The sequence below is a fragment of the Gymnoscopelus microlampas genome, assembly GCF_963454915.1.
Source record: "Gymnoscopelus microlampas genome assembly, chromosome: 9".
Taxonomy (NCBI): domain Eukaryota; kingdom Metazoa; phylum Chordata; class Actinopteri; order Myctophiformes; family Myctophidae; genus Gymnoscopelus; species Gymnoscopelus microlampas.
This window is the reverse complement of record NC_139946.1, coordinates 44,404,580-44,420,029: the sequence shown is the minus strand read 5'-3', so window position 1 is coordinate 44,420,029 and position 15,450 is coordinate 44,404,580. Positions and strand designations below refer to the sequence as shown.

The following is a 15,450-nucleotide window of genomic DNA, read 5'->3' as shown; positions in this document are numbered from 1 at the left end:
GATCTTAGCAAAGTTCCATCATTTTGTAACGATAACTGAAGTTTGCTTAATCCGTTAAGACTGGGAAAGCATCTGAGTATGATTTTCAGATGTATTTGGCTATTCAAGAATAGCAGATATACAAGCTCGTAGCGCGGCTATGAGCTTGTAGATCTGCAAAAAAAAAAAAAAAACGTATATACTTATATGTTTTAAAGTAAACATGTTTAACACCGATCTCTGCTTCTGGGGGTCCCTGGAACAACATATTTTGAGATGGGGGCGGCCAAATACATATCATTTTGGGGGTCCTGGAGCACCACTGATATAGCAACATACTGTTAGGATTTAGAAAACATTTTTTGAGTTACAAATGTTCGCTTAAAAAAAAAATTGCACAAATTTTCATGATTTTTCGGTGCCGCGCTATGAGCTTGTATATCTGCTATTTCTTTATAGCACAAAGAAATCTTAAAAATGGCACAAATGCGTTCTTCCCAGTCTTAATGGGTTCAAATGCAGCAGCGTTTTGCCCCAAAACGTTGATCTCAGTCAGTGTTGACTTCCATCGTAAAGTACCACCTGACATACAGTATATTATGGTCTGGGGGGTAACTAGTACTGGGGTATCTTGGCAAACTAGTGTGTAGCCCCTAGTACTGCAGGGGACAGGCAGCATAGTGACCTTGTTACCTGGGTAACCCACAAAACCCTCCATCCCCAAAACAGCTCCCGGAGAATGTATTGATATGCAGCACGGCAAATGTGCGCACGCACGCACGCACGCACGCACGCACGCACGCACACACACACACACACACACACACACACACACACACACACACACACACACACACACACACACACACACACACACACACACACACACACACACACACACACACACACACACACACACACACACACACACACACACACACACACACACACACACACGGCATTTCATAGGGGTCTGAAACAGGAGCGGTCAAAATAACCTGTTCAATCCGGCGGGAACGCGTCTAGTGTCATTTTTAGATTTCTTAGGGCTATTAAAAAATAGCAGATCTACAAGCTCATAGCGCGGCACCGAGTGCCGCGCTATGAGCTTGTAGATCTGCTATTTATTTTTTTTAAATCGTGGAAAATCTTTGCAAATCTTTGAATATATAAAAAAAAATGAAGCAAACCTTTTTAACTCAAATCTTTGCTTCTGGGGGGGGTCCCTGGAACTAAACATTTTGAGATGGGGGTCCGCGTGGCCAAATACATATACTTTTGGGTGGTCCTTGACATGGAAAAAGTTTGAGAACCACTGATATAGCAACAATAGTTTTTCAGAAATATGAATACTTTTTTTTTAGACATTTGACAGTTTCAAATGTTCGCTTTTAAAAATATATATATTCAAAGATTTGCACTTTTTTTTTTTAAATAGCAGATCTACAAGTTCTCACTATGAGCTTGTAGATCTGCTATTTTTGAATAGCCCAAAGAAATCTAAAAAATTACACAAGACTCGTTCCCGGATTGAGTGGGATAAATAGCCTGGGAACGCTGTGGCTGTTAGAAACGACATTGTTCTCTCCCATGTAAACACAATGTATGTTTGGGGGGGGGGGGGGGTTATGGAAGAGAGAAGAGAGGGAGGAGGGAGTAAGGTAGGACAGGAGGAGAAGGAACGGGGAGAGGGAGTGAGAGGGGAAAAGAGTGGGACGGAGGAAGGGAGGGAGGGAGAGCAGAGGCGAGGGGGCGAGGGGGTGGAGGAAATGTCCTACTTCTTTTTGTATACAGTATAAACTATGTGAACGATGTCACATAATGTCTATTTATGGTGTATGAAGGAAAGTCCTCGAGGTATACGGTTTCCCGTACATGGCTTCATTGGCAGCGCGCCAAAAGTATTAGACAAACATATGCTGTACATTCAATGAAAAGTGTTTTGTTGCAATGCTGTCGTTTTAGTTGTTGATTTTTAATGAAATGTAGTTTAAAAGGAGTAGTTCACCCCCAAAAAATGACTTATTTCCTATCAATTACACACCGCATGAAGCATTGAATGTTTTCGTCGCATTCCTAAGCCAATAATTTGAAGACCGGCGATCTCTCCGGTAGGAGACACAAAGGGTCTCCTTTGTGTCGACCAACCGGATACATAGGCATCTTTATTATCATTATCATAAAATTATTGGCTTAGGAATGCGACAAAAACAAAAAAATGGAATGAATTCAAATCTCCATGGGGTGTGTAATCGATAGAAAATACGTCATTTTGGGGTTGAACTATTCCTTTAATGACAATTTGACAACTATTAACCGCAACTAGTAAATTAGTCATTTTCAGCGGATTTCTGCCCTCTGTATGTTTTTTTTTTCTGATGACACATGACACCCTTGCCTGTGTGTGTGTGTGTGTGTGTGTGTGTGTGTGTGTGTGTGTGTGTGTGTGTGTGTGTGTGTGTGTGTGTGTGTGTGTGTGTGTGTGTGTGTGTGTGTGTGTGTGTGTGTGCGCCAGCCTCGAGCCAACCACCACCACAACCAAAAATTCCCAATGATGATGAGACACTGCTGTCTGTGCTGACATTGCTGATGGGTAAACGTGGTACAGTCAGGCATCAACTTGTTTTCTGATGGAAGTAATACTGAGGAGGGGGTAAAGGAGCCCTCGCTCTGCATGGAGGCCCATCCATGCTAGAGCGAGAGAGATGAAACAAAAAGGGGTGCCATTATTAACCATCTAATATCTAGGACAAGAGGTGACCGTCAAATGGAACATACAGTCACCATCACCCATGGATTGTGCACTGTCTGGCACACACACATTACAATAACGTGCATCCAAGGCACGCCACGCATATCATTATTAAGGCTCATGTGGTTGCAGTGACACACGCACGCACACACACACACACACACACACACACACACACACACACACACACACACACACACACACACACACACACACACACAATAATGTAGATCTATGGTACAATGGTAGCTAGGGGAAGTGTACACACACACACACAGCCACAGTGACCCTTCGTTCACACAATACTGGAACGCAACCCAGAATGTAGCTAAATCATGAAAGCAGCACAAAGTAACTGCCTGGTTGGTTGGTTTACTGGATTTCTATGAGAATTTGACTGAATGACTAAGCAGATTTTTTTTACCCTTTCACTGCGTCCACGTATCAGGCCCTTTTGTAGTTACTAAGCGAGTCAGTCAATCGATCATGTGTCAGTCAGCCACTTCTGACGCCAATTTATACGAGTGTCAGACTGTCAGTTGGTCATTTTACACTGATCTGTCAATCTGTAATTTTGTATGGTTTACCTACGCAGCAGATAGCATCAAAACAGCGGAGCTCAGCAGGTTCGTCGGGCAGCTGATGTGTTTTTAGTACACACTCAGAAACACAAGTACATCAGCTGATGTCCCACACACCTCCGCATTTACAATAATGATACACATAACCGTACCACGTACAACCTGTGTTCTTCAGGGACAGGGTCAAGGTTTCTGAAGTGAGACTGTGAGTTTATCTAATAGTTTGGTTTCAGTTGCTATGTTCTTAAGACTTAGAAAACGTTAAAGTCCTCCGAGAGGCTATTTTGGTACAGCGCAGAACCTATAGCAGACGAATAACAGGCACGTAAGGTGAACAAAAAACTAAATAATCTGGGGGTGGCAATGCTGTTTACCTATTCTCAATTATTACCGGTATCACAGTTTTAACCCATCCAATCCGGGAACATTTCTGTGTAATTTTAGATTTTAGCTATAACAATTATTTTATACTTTGGCTATTTTAGAAAAATCTTGAACATTTGTGCAAATCTTTGAATACAAATATTTTTTTAAACAACATTTTTAACTCAAATCTTTGCTTCTGGGGGGTCCCTGGAACAACATATTTTGATGGGGGTCGGCGGTGAAAAAGAATATAGTTTTGGGGAACCTTGACATGAAAAGGTTTGAGCACCACTGATATAGCAACATACGTTTTTCAGAAAACTGTTCGGTTAGCTTTAGCTGCAAGTCCACAAGATGAAAAGATAGTCATCAGCTTGTACCTGGTGTAGCTTGTAGGGATGGGAAGATATGACATTTTCATGTCACGGTTATTGTGACCGAAATAGTTGCGATTTACGATATTATCACGATGATGTAAATATGCTTAAAAATCTTAAAATGTCACTTTGTATATCTTAGATATCTTAGAGGGGGGGAGATGAAGAAGATTAGATATTCTAGAAAGACAGGAACTGACCATGTCCTTGTTTATGACTCTTAACAGCTGCTGGGTAGAAGCTATTCCTGAGCATCGAGCCTCAAACACTCTGTTTCCAAGGTGTTGTTGCCTTTCTACATCTCTGCATATCTGTCTGTGTCTTTATCTCAATGTGCCCAAATATGGATGACTGATGTCATAGTACTGGTGTCATAGTACTGACAAAACACATCTTATTATTAGCACATTTCAGATTATAGATTTTGCTAAAATGGCCATTCACTTTGAGTAACGTCATTAGCTATTCCATATAAAGTCATCATCAAGGAATGACATCACACCATCTTCATCACATTCAGCATAATTGTCCTTTTAAATGTTTTTATTGTATTTCCCAACACAACACCATTCAGCAACTGTTAGAAACACGTTGCCCTGCCTTCTAACCTCTTCTGTAAATTAGTTGCACTGATTCACAGTGGTGCTGGTGTGTGAAATGTTTCACTGGACGATAAGGAAAGGAGGACATGGGCTTTCCTGGCCGGCTGCTGTCATAGTCGGACACAAGCTGTACTCTTTTGGAGGTTACCCTAACAGTCATTATATTGATGTCCACATCTTCAACACACTGTCTTTACGCTGGAGGAAGTTGACCACAGTGAAAACTGGAGGAGGAGAACATCACCTTGAGGTTCCCTGCGTGCGCGGAGGCCACACAGCTGTTCTGGTAGAAGATATTGCCTACATCTGGGGGGGATATCCTTACTGTAACGTGCTTTATTCATTTGATGTTGACAACCACAGATGGTCCAAACCCAATATTGCCGGAAATGCTCCAGAGGGGAGGTACCACCACTCAGCCTGTGTCTTTAGGAAGGTCATGTATATTTATGGAGGAAACATCCAGCTGACTGGACACACTAATGACATCTACAAGTTGGACACCACCACAATGGTCTGGTCTCTAATTATCACCAGAGGAACTCCACCACCTGTTTCATCAGGTCACTCTGCCACCATCATCGGGACAAAGATGTTTGTATTTGGGGGCAGGGGGAACCAGAGGAACGTCTACAACAACAAAATCAGTGTGTTTGACACAGAGACCAACTGCTGGCTGAGCACACCTTCTCCACAGCTTCTTCCAGAAGGACGCGAGGGTCATTCAGCCTTTGCCTACAATGGAGAGCTGTACATATTTGGTGGAAGCAACTTCAAGCAATTAATCAATGATCTGTGGAAATTCAATCCACAGACCTTCTCATGGTGGAAGGTTGAGCCCAAAGGGAAAGCCCCGTGTGAGACGTCTTGGATGAGCTGTTGCATGGTGGGAGAACGTATCATCCTCTTTGGAGGATACAACACACCTGATGACCTGTATATCTTAGATTTAAGTCCTAGTCTGAAGATGTTATGCAAGCTAGCGGTTATTCAGTACGGTGTGGAGCAGTCTGAACTACCACATGACATCAGGTGGGAACTGGCAGCCATGACTACCAACAATAAAAAGCCCTATAAAAAGAGAAACAAACTGTGATCCCATTTAAAAAATAAAAATAATAATACAAATAATAATAATGATAAATAAATAAATACAAAATAATAAACAAACAAACTGCAAATGGCAACGGGGTCGAAGCATATCAGAGAAAGATGATGAAGAGGAAGATGATGGCCCTCAGGAGAAAATGCAGACGAAGAGGAAACATAAAAACATAATGTGGTTCACAGTGACATGTGTAGACCAAGGACCAGTGGAGATTATATCCAGACCTAAGTGGCTGATGTGGGAAGACGATGTGGGAAGGGGCACCCTAACACAGCTTTGGGATGATCCATCGTCACTCAGAGAAGAAGTATGTGGATGTGACGTCATTCCAAAAAACGTCACATCCATCCACCCTGACTATGGGATTTTTAGAAAAACACTCCTAACTCAGTTTCTTTTTTTGCATTGAAAACCACCCGTTTTCAACGGGCCATAGCCCCAAAATGGCCGATTGGCGTTGGAATGTTATTGTTCCAATGGACACACTGATCCCTCCGGCTTCTCACAGGGACTTTTTTTTTTTACACAATCTGGCTTCCACTGCGTTTCAAAGATCTTCGGATTAAGGTAATTACGCTGGCAAGGGGATCAAAAATGATGTTTAATATCTTGGCAGGTAATGTTAAGACTAGAGAGAGGGGCGTGTCTGATAAAATGAATATATATAATATCTAAATACTTAATCAAGCAACTGTCCGGGGTGCTCCCAAAAGCCTGATAATTTTCACTTTAATTACAGTACCCCGCGATACTGTTATCGTGGACGTTTTTTATCGCAATAATATACCATAATATCGTATATCGTCCCATGCCTAGTAGCTTGATAGGTGCACTGCATGCATGTCTGTGTGGCTGAACCTCTAACCATGGCACGGTCACGGCTATGTTTAACCCCTCGAGCATACTGTGCTGCAAATAGATTATGCCATCAAAAAAAAAGGATATCATCATCTTTACCTATACAGGCCCTATTTGTATGGTTACCGCATTGCCAGGGAGATGGTGAGGTTATTGTGTGTAAGTAAGCATGTTACACCACTACAGTATGCACGAGGTTCGCCATCCCGCAGAGGTTTTAGCATAATGACTGGTTTGAAAATCCAGGGAAAATTCAGCAGAAAAAAAAGGAAATCACGCCATCTTCCAACTTTCCAACGCACCCCAAAGCCTGCATTTTTATACACTGTCTAATAAAACAAAAACTGACTGATAAACAGATGGAAGACAGTCTGACTGACTAGTAGACTACAAGACAAAAAGAGAGACACACCGATAACAGTGGATATACCTGCAGTAAAAGAGTCTTGTGTGTCTAGAGTGGCTGTTTGTGCTGAGAAAAAGGTCTGTGATTCAATCTGCACTTCCTGGAAAGAAAGCTTGTTACTCATACTCAGCAATTAAGGCTGTACCGAATGTCATTTCTTGACATTCAAAGCATCTATTGAGGTTGCCAAATGAATTTTCGAACGTCTGACATCATCATGGTGAAGTCATCATTAAATCCATGGGAAAAAAATACATTTTCAATAAAATAAAAGTTCACATAGGGTGGTAATTGGTAATCGTGACATTGAAGTCATATCGCTCAGCCCTACTTAACCCCTTAAAGACCTGAGGCCGATTCTACAAAGGCCTTCTAAAATCTGCAGTTTTCACACTTTCAAGATTTTTCAAAAATGTTCAAAAAAATAGCAGATGTACAAGCTTGCAGGAGCTTGTACATCTGCTATTTTTTTTAATAGCCAAAGCAAAAATCTAAAAATGACACAAGATGCTTTCCCGGTTTTAATAATGTTAACAGCCTCCAAAATCTGAAATATTTTGGTGTTGCATCCACTGACAATGGATGAGACTCAGGGGATTTTACACAAATTAATGTTAATATCCATCCATGTGCATTTTGTTGCATTCATTACATTTGTAATTTACAAACTCTATATATCAGCTACACTTTGGCCTCGCCGTTCAGGACTTGAACTGCTGGAGGATTTGGGGGATTGCGTCTGTTTCTCAGAATGTAAGTATTGGACATTCGATGATGATGGCCAAACAGCTGGCCGGGGTCGTTTGACCCAGCTTTGACTGCAACCAGGGGAGGACAAGGGGATGCGAGGGAGAGGAAGAGAGGGAAAGAGGGAGATGAGAGAGGGGCAGAAGAAGAGGAGGAGGAGGAGAAGAGGGGAACACATTCTAGAAGAGGAGTCAACAGGAAAAGACAGGCAGCTGTGTTTTCAGGGGGTGGGAGGGAGGGAGGGAGGGAGAAACGGACAAGGGAGATAGGAAAGAAAAGGGTGGGATGAGGGGGGGTGAGTTACCAGAAACAAGGTTAAGGAGGCTGAATAGAACTTGATGTTGCAAGCACATGCAATCCATCCGATGCAAGCTGCTGTTATGTTTGTTTGGTATAATGCTCAGCGTGCAATGTGTGAAGATCTAAGTAATACTGAATGCTTAACAGTAGATTGTGGTCAGGTGATTTTTACTATTTGAATGCTCATTATGATTCCACAAGAAAAAGCCTGTTCACTTTCAGAATTCACTTTCTCCATTCATCAATATAGAGCTGTTCCTCTGTCCTTCACTCTTTTCTCAGCACTTTTCTGTCTCTCCATTATCATCTCTCCTTCCATGTGTTTTTTCTCAACCTACAACCCCCCCTCTCTCTCTCTCTCTCTCTCTCCCTCCCTCCATGTGCCCGCAAGGCATTTTGTTAACACAACATCCTTAATTAAGAAAGACATCCACCCTCACACATAGACACGCTAGCGCACACACATGCATGCCCTTGCTCCATCTTTATTTCACTGTTAAACATATTCTTTGCAGTGGCACACTTGCAATCATACAACACACACACACACACACACACACACACACACACACACACACACACACACACACACACACACACACACACACACACACACACACACACACACACACACACACACACACACACACACACACACACACACACACACACACACACACACACACACGTTAGCAACCCCTCTCTATGTACGGTACATTACACACGTAAACACCTATCCAGAGTGCTGTCATTTTAGATTTGAGCTGTAACCATTATTTCATACTTTGGCTATTCAAAAATAGCAGATGTACAAGCTATGAGAACATTTGTGCAAATCTTTGAATATATATATTTTAAAGTGAACATTTGTAACTCAAATCTTTGCTTCTGGCGGGGTCCCTGGAACGAAACATTTTTACAAATGCTCCCTTTAAAAATATATATGTTCAACGATTAGCAAAAATGTTCACGATTTTTCAAAAATAGCAGATCTACAAGCTCGTAGCGCGGCACTCGGTGCCGCGCTATGAGCTTGTATGTCTGCTATTTTTGAATAGCCAAAGAAATCTAAAATGAGAGAGAAGCTTTCCCTGAATGTAGGGGTTAACAGTGTGCCAATGCATGTAAAGGGCAACCATGCCCTTACATTGCATGTGACTTCACACACACACCCTCTTCAACCTGTTAAGAAACTAAGGTCTTGCCCTACTAACCACACAGAAACCTTCTCTACTGCCTTGTCTGGCATGTTTATCTCATTGACTGACTCACGGTACACTGACATTACCGCCGACCGTTTTCCAAAGCATAGTTGGGTTTGTTTGATTTTCAAGGAAGCCATTCCGCATGAAAAAAAAAATCAACTTGCAAGAGTTTTGAAACTTGCTCGAGATACGTAATCCCAACACACTAAATATAACTGTGTGTAGTACGTTTTTGTCTAACTGAAAACAGACCCCCAGAGAAAAGATGTAATAACAATGCCATGATTTATTGACTGCAGTTATGTTTGACTAACATTTCGTAGCATCTGGTAACGTTTTAATAACTCTGGAGAAATGTAAACAAACAATAAGTCTACACGTTAAGCCATTAATGTTGAAATGGTCTACAGTGTGTTTATGTACAATATATGGCCAATATGGTACTTTAAATGCTGCTTTATGCCTTTTGTAAAGCACTTAGAATTGCCTTTGTTATGCTATACAAAACCTTGCCCTGCCATTTTCTAGAACTAAAAGATGATGTAACTTACTAATCTTATTTACTTAGTGCATTTCAACCACGTTCAGTTTTTAAAAATTTGAAAAGGAATTTACAAGGTCTGAGTCTTCAAGCAGATCGTCTATTTTCGCTGTGCGATGCCATCGTATAACAAAGCATAAAACAGGGCTTAAGTAGTTAATGAGAGACTGAAACAGCGACCGTGGCAAATCAAACGTTTGAGTTTCTCCTCGTCTTTCAGTTTGACCAGTCGGTAGAGTGGACCCCCCGTCTGTCTCTTGTCTTTCAGACAGACAGACAGACAGTCAGACAGCCATACTCCACTACACTGGCCCACAACTCACCTCAAGCAGACAGACAGACCAGGTCACAGCATGGCAGCACCTCAGTGGCAGCACACAACACAGCTTTCATTCAGGCAGACTCCCTCCCTCTGTGCATGCGTGCGTGTGTGTGTGTGTGTGTGTGTGTGTGCGTGCATGCATGTGTGTGTGTGTGTGTGTGTGTGTGTGTGTGTGTGTGTGTGTGTGTGTGTGTGTGTGTGTTAGGCGGCAGGAAGCCAGCCCAGTAATAGGATGTTCCTCATTGGCAACATGCCTGGCACACACTAGACGCTACAGTACTTCCGACTCTAAGCGGAACAAACACACTAGCAGGTTGTAGGCCATGTTACCATAGGTAAGAAGATTCCACTGTAAAACTACAATTCACCCACGTGCCAATTCCTGTGATTTCATTCCATTCCAACAACAAAAGGTTAGTTAGAACAGATATAATCTTAAAGTTGTTTTGAAAATGACATTAAAACATAATACCATCTATTGACAATGTCTTTGTAAACGTGTGAAGTGGTACTCCAAAGATATGGACTGGGGCATATTTTATAATCATATTCCACAAGTGTGAATAACTTACAAAAAAAAAAAACACTTTCCCTGAAATACATCTCCAATTCAGTGGTGATGTCCACGTGCACTGTGTTGCACACGACACAATTATCTTCAGTGTACTTGGGTTCAAATGATGCCATAGACTATCTCAACTTTTTTTGACATACAAGTATGCACACATTTAACAAGCTGAGAGAAATCAGATCAATGTTTTTTACACAGCTTAAAGGCTAGAACATGAATCTAGGTGTGTTGACCGGGCTATGGTTTAACCAATTATTAGTTTAATCTGATTAGGACGAACAGATAAAAGTGTTTACATAACAACAGCATTTGCGTCAGGTTCAAATCAGATTATTGGGGTTTATGAAGTCTACCCATTGTCAGAACTCTGTTTCAGTACTGGAATCCGTTTTATCGTGCAAATTATGTAATTATGGAAATAATATTCATATTTAGACTGAATGATTTAGCAGTCTGTAATCTTAACCCATTAAGACCGAGTGTGTCATCTGTGTAATTTTAAGATTTCTTTGGCTATTCAAAAATAGCAGATCTACAAGCTCATAGCGCGGCACTCGGTGCCGCGCTATGAGCTTGTAGATCTGCTATTTTTGAAAAATCGTGAAAATGTGTGCAAATCTTTGAATATATATATTTTAAGCAAACATTTATAACTCAAATCTTTGCTTTTGGGGGGGTCCCTGGAAGAACATATTTTGAGATGGGGGTCCGTGGCCAAATACACACAATTTTGGGGGTCCTTGACATGAAAAAGATTGAGAACCACTGATCATAGAAAAATAGTTTTTTTCAGAAAACCGTATTTAGAAGACATTTTTAGAATCGGCTTCAGGTCTTAATGGGTTCAATTATACATAGGATTGACAATAATTAGTAAATTATGACACTGAAACAACCTGCAAATGACTTTTAAGATGGATGATAGAGTTGTATGTGAGATGATGGTGATTTCCACCACTGATGCCAACTATCGTGTCATCGTGGGATACATTTAGAATAACGTCTTGTGTGGAAAAAGTTTCATCACTTTGCCTTCGGTTTCTTTTTGTTTATGGTTTAGCTTTTTCATTGAAGCCTAGGGGCACTGCTGGCCAGTAATCCTGTTTTAGGTATGAGAACAAATATAGACATCTTTAAAGTAGTAGAGCCCTACCATTGAGACCTGAAGCCGATTCTACATGTCTCCTAAATCTCAACAGTATTCTGAAAAACGTATGTTTCTATATCAGTGGTGCTCAATCTTTTTCATGTCAAGGACCCCCCAAAATGATATGTATTTGGCCGCAGACCCCCATCAAAATATCTTGTTCCAGGGACCCCCAGAAGCAAAGATTTGAGTTAAAAATGTTCGGTTTAAAAATATATATATTCAAAGATTTGCACACATTTTCACGATTTTTCAAAAATAGCCCAAAGTGTAAAATAATGCTTTTTAGCTCAAATCTAAAAATGACACAGTTCCAGGTCTTAATGGGTTAAGTACTTTTCCTCTATATAAAGTATTCTAATGAAGTGGTATAAATGTGCTACATGATACTGTATCATCCAACAGAATATTTTGTATATTTACTGTATGTCTGAAGATACTATTAGCCTAACTGCTAAGATATTCTTTCTGAAGCCTGGGGTCCAGGAGAAGTTAAAAAAAAAAAAGTAAATCCAATTACTTTCAGATAAAATGAACTGAATGAACTCACAAGCTTCGCTACAATATGAAGGAAAGGAAGTTGAAAGCTAATCTTCTGGCCTCATTCCTCTGGTATACCCTCTCAGTCTGTCTCAGCCTAACAACTAATAACTACTCATATATATCCTCATATTCCACAACCAAGGACACAAGAATGAAGTAAGTTCCCATTCAGTAGTGGAAAAAGTACTCAGATATTTAACTTAAGTTAAAGGAGCTTGTAGATCGGCTATTTTCAAATAGCCTATGTATAAAATATTTTCAAATAATTGTAGTGGAGTAAAGGTACAATATTTGCCTTTGAGATGTAGTGGACTACAAGTAAAAGTACAGAAAATTGGAAATACGCCAGTAAAGTAAAAATACCTAAAAATTGTACTTGAGTACATGTACTTAGTTACTTTACAACACCGCTCCCATTGCACATGGAAGAGTTGTCTCTCTCTCTCAGCCACACACACACACACACACACACACACACACACACACACACACACACACACACACACACACACACACACACACACACACACACACACACACACACACACACACACACACACACACACACACACACACACACACACACACACCTCAGATTTAGGAGAGTGCTGCCTGGTTGCCACAGCTGACCACAGCTTTTGATAGCCAACACCCCAGCAGCACACAGGCTGTCATACTTACTACACTGTCCTTTTAAAGTGAAATATAAATTCTACTAGTCCATTCACAAATATCCAGAATGACAACGTCACCTACTAGCACATATTTAGATTTTCTCTTTTTTAAAACCATGATGTCAACCCAATAAGAAGCCGGCTGATGTAAGTCAGGATGAAAAGTGAGACACTGACTGACACACAGCCTACTGAAGATCTACTGAATCTGACCAAGAGCACAGACTGTGACTCTGGTCTAGTGGAGTGAGAAAACACCATCTGATCATCAATGATCAGTAATCTGCTTATAATGGGGTGGGGGGTAGGATATGCATTATGAGGGGTCGGATGATTCGGCTGCTTTACAGTTTGCATATCCATCCATCCATCCCCTGCTTTAACATTTAAAGTTGTAGGGGGAAAACATGGGACAAGACCACCACAACACACACACACACACACACACACACACACACACACACACACACACACACACACACACACACACACAGAGTCAATCAATAAATCCATAAAGAAATGCTCAAAAAATATACCGATGCATTTTCCATTGTGGATGTTATAACCACTTAAACCCCATGCATCCGTACAATAAAAGAAAACTGAAAATATACTAGCATTGAGCCCTGAGGGACCCCACTCAACCATTTAAGGGGTTTAAGTGGTTAAAGGACTGGGGGGGCTCTACTCTGTCTCTCCAATCTGCACACGTTAACGGTATTCTTTCTGTCTGTCTTGTCCTGAGTCCCCATCGCTGAAACAGGGTGTGACATATCCACCAATCCGCCTTAAGTCATAATACTCCGTAAATACATACATGCTGCTGCTCTCTCTCTCTATCAGCAACACAATCACTGCAACGCCTTTTTATCTAAAGACAACAATAAGCTAACCTGAGAAACAAGCCAAAAGGATTCGCCACACTTGACTTGACATTTCAGTGTGCAGGACGTTTGTCTATTGTTCAGCCGGTAACCGGAAGACTCGCCCCATAACACAGTCGCCCCCATATTTCTTTTTTTCGCGGACCGCTCGCCACCAGCGGTTCTTGTATTTGTTTTACTGAGGTTAAGGTTAGGAATAACGAATAAGGTTAGGTTTAAACATAGTTTTACTGAGGTTATGTTTAGGAATAAGGTTAGGTTTAGGCATAGTTTACTAAGGTTATGTTTAGGAAAAAGGTTAGGCTTAGGCATAGTTTACTAAGGTTATGTTTAGGAATAACAAGGTTAGGCTTAGGCATAGTTTACTGAGGTTATGTTTAGGAATAAGGTTAGGTTTAGGGATAGTTTACTGAGGTTATGTTTAGGAATAAGGTTAGGCTTAGGCATAGTTTACTAAGGTTATGTTTAGGAATAAGGTTAGGTTTAGGCATAGTTTACTAAGGTTATGTTTAGGAATAAGGTTAGGTTTAGGCATAGTACTGAGGTTAGGTTTATGGATAGTTTACTGAGGTTACTATAAGGAATAAGGTTAGGTTTAGGCATAGTTTAACTGAATGTAAGTTAAGGAATAGGGTTAGGCATAGTTTCCCTGATGTTACGTTTAGGAATAAGGTTAAATTTAGGCATAGTTTTACTGAGGTACGATTAGGAATACCGGTTGGCGACCGTTCCGAGGTCCCCAGTTTTGCCCCGGGGGCGACTGTGTTTTGGGGCGAGTCTTTTGGTATTCGCTGTCACCACCATGGTCCCCACGGTGCGTTGGCTTCGTTTTAGACTTCGTCCCACGGCCGTGGGGGGAGAAAAACCCCGTATTTTCAACAGTAAAGTGTAATTTCAGTTGGAAAAGATGTGACTATGTGCATATGTATATTAAATACGCAACAAAGTAGTCAGTGGGCTAGCTGCTAACGTTAGCCCCGCCGCTCCACACACAAAGCTAAAGGTAACACAGCACCTTCCAGTTCCTTCCCCTGGATCCCAAGTCTGCACAAAAAAAGCCTGAACAACAACATGAACGTCAACACAGAACACAACGCAGCAGTTTAGTCACAAACACACAGGTTAATACATAGTACATACCCAGAGCTCTGTTCCCCATTGCCCCATCGCGGCTTCCACTTAGAAGAGAAGTTCTCCCCAGATTTGACGCCGTACTCCCCGCTCAAACTCGCCTCGGCTGCCGCTTGGCTTTGGCTTGGCTTCTCCCAGTCCACTGTGTGTGTGAGTGTGTGTGTGTGTGTGTGTGTGTGTGTGTGTGTCACTTCCTTGGCCACAAGCTCCGCTCTCCTCCTCCTCCTCCTCCTCCTCCTCATGGCCTCCCAGTCAGAGACCCCGTGCCCCCAGCCCAAGGTTTTTGGGGGCCATAAACCTTGGGCTAAAAAAAAAAGTCTAAAAAGTATATTAATGGGGCCCTGGCTCTCCTTTAA

General features: G+C 41.5%; 1 protein-coding gene across 2 annotated transcripts in view; it reads right to left on the bottom strand.

Moving 5' to 3' along the window:
• Positions 1–15,240, bottom strand: part of fnbp1l (formin binding protein 1-like) — a 72,625-nt gene extending 57,385 nt beyond the window's left edge. For both annotated transcript variants that reach the window (XR_014601397.1, XM_084065824.1), the window contains exon 1: positions 15,104–15,240. Coding sequence is in view for 1 of the 2 variants with exons in the window: in XM_084065824.1 (XP_083921950.1) it covers positions 15,104–15,130 (27 nt within the window). In the remaining variant the exon portion in view is untranslated. The remainder of the gene's footprint in view (positions 1–15,103) is intronic.
• Between the last annotated feature and the right edge of the window lie 210 nt (positions 15,241–15,450).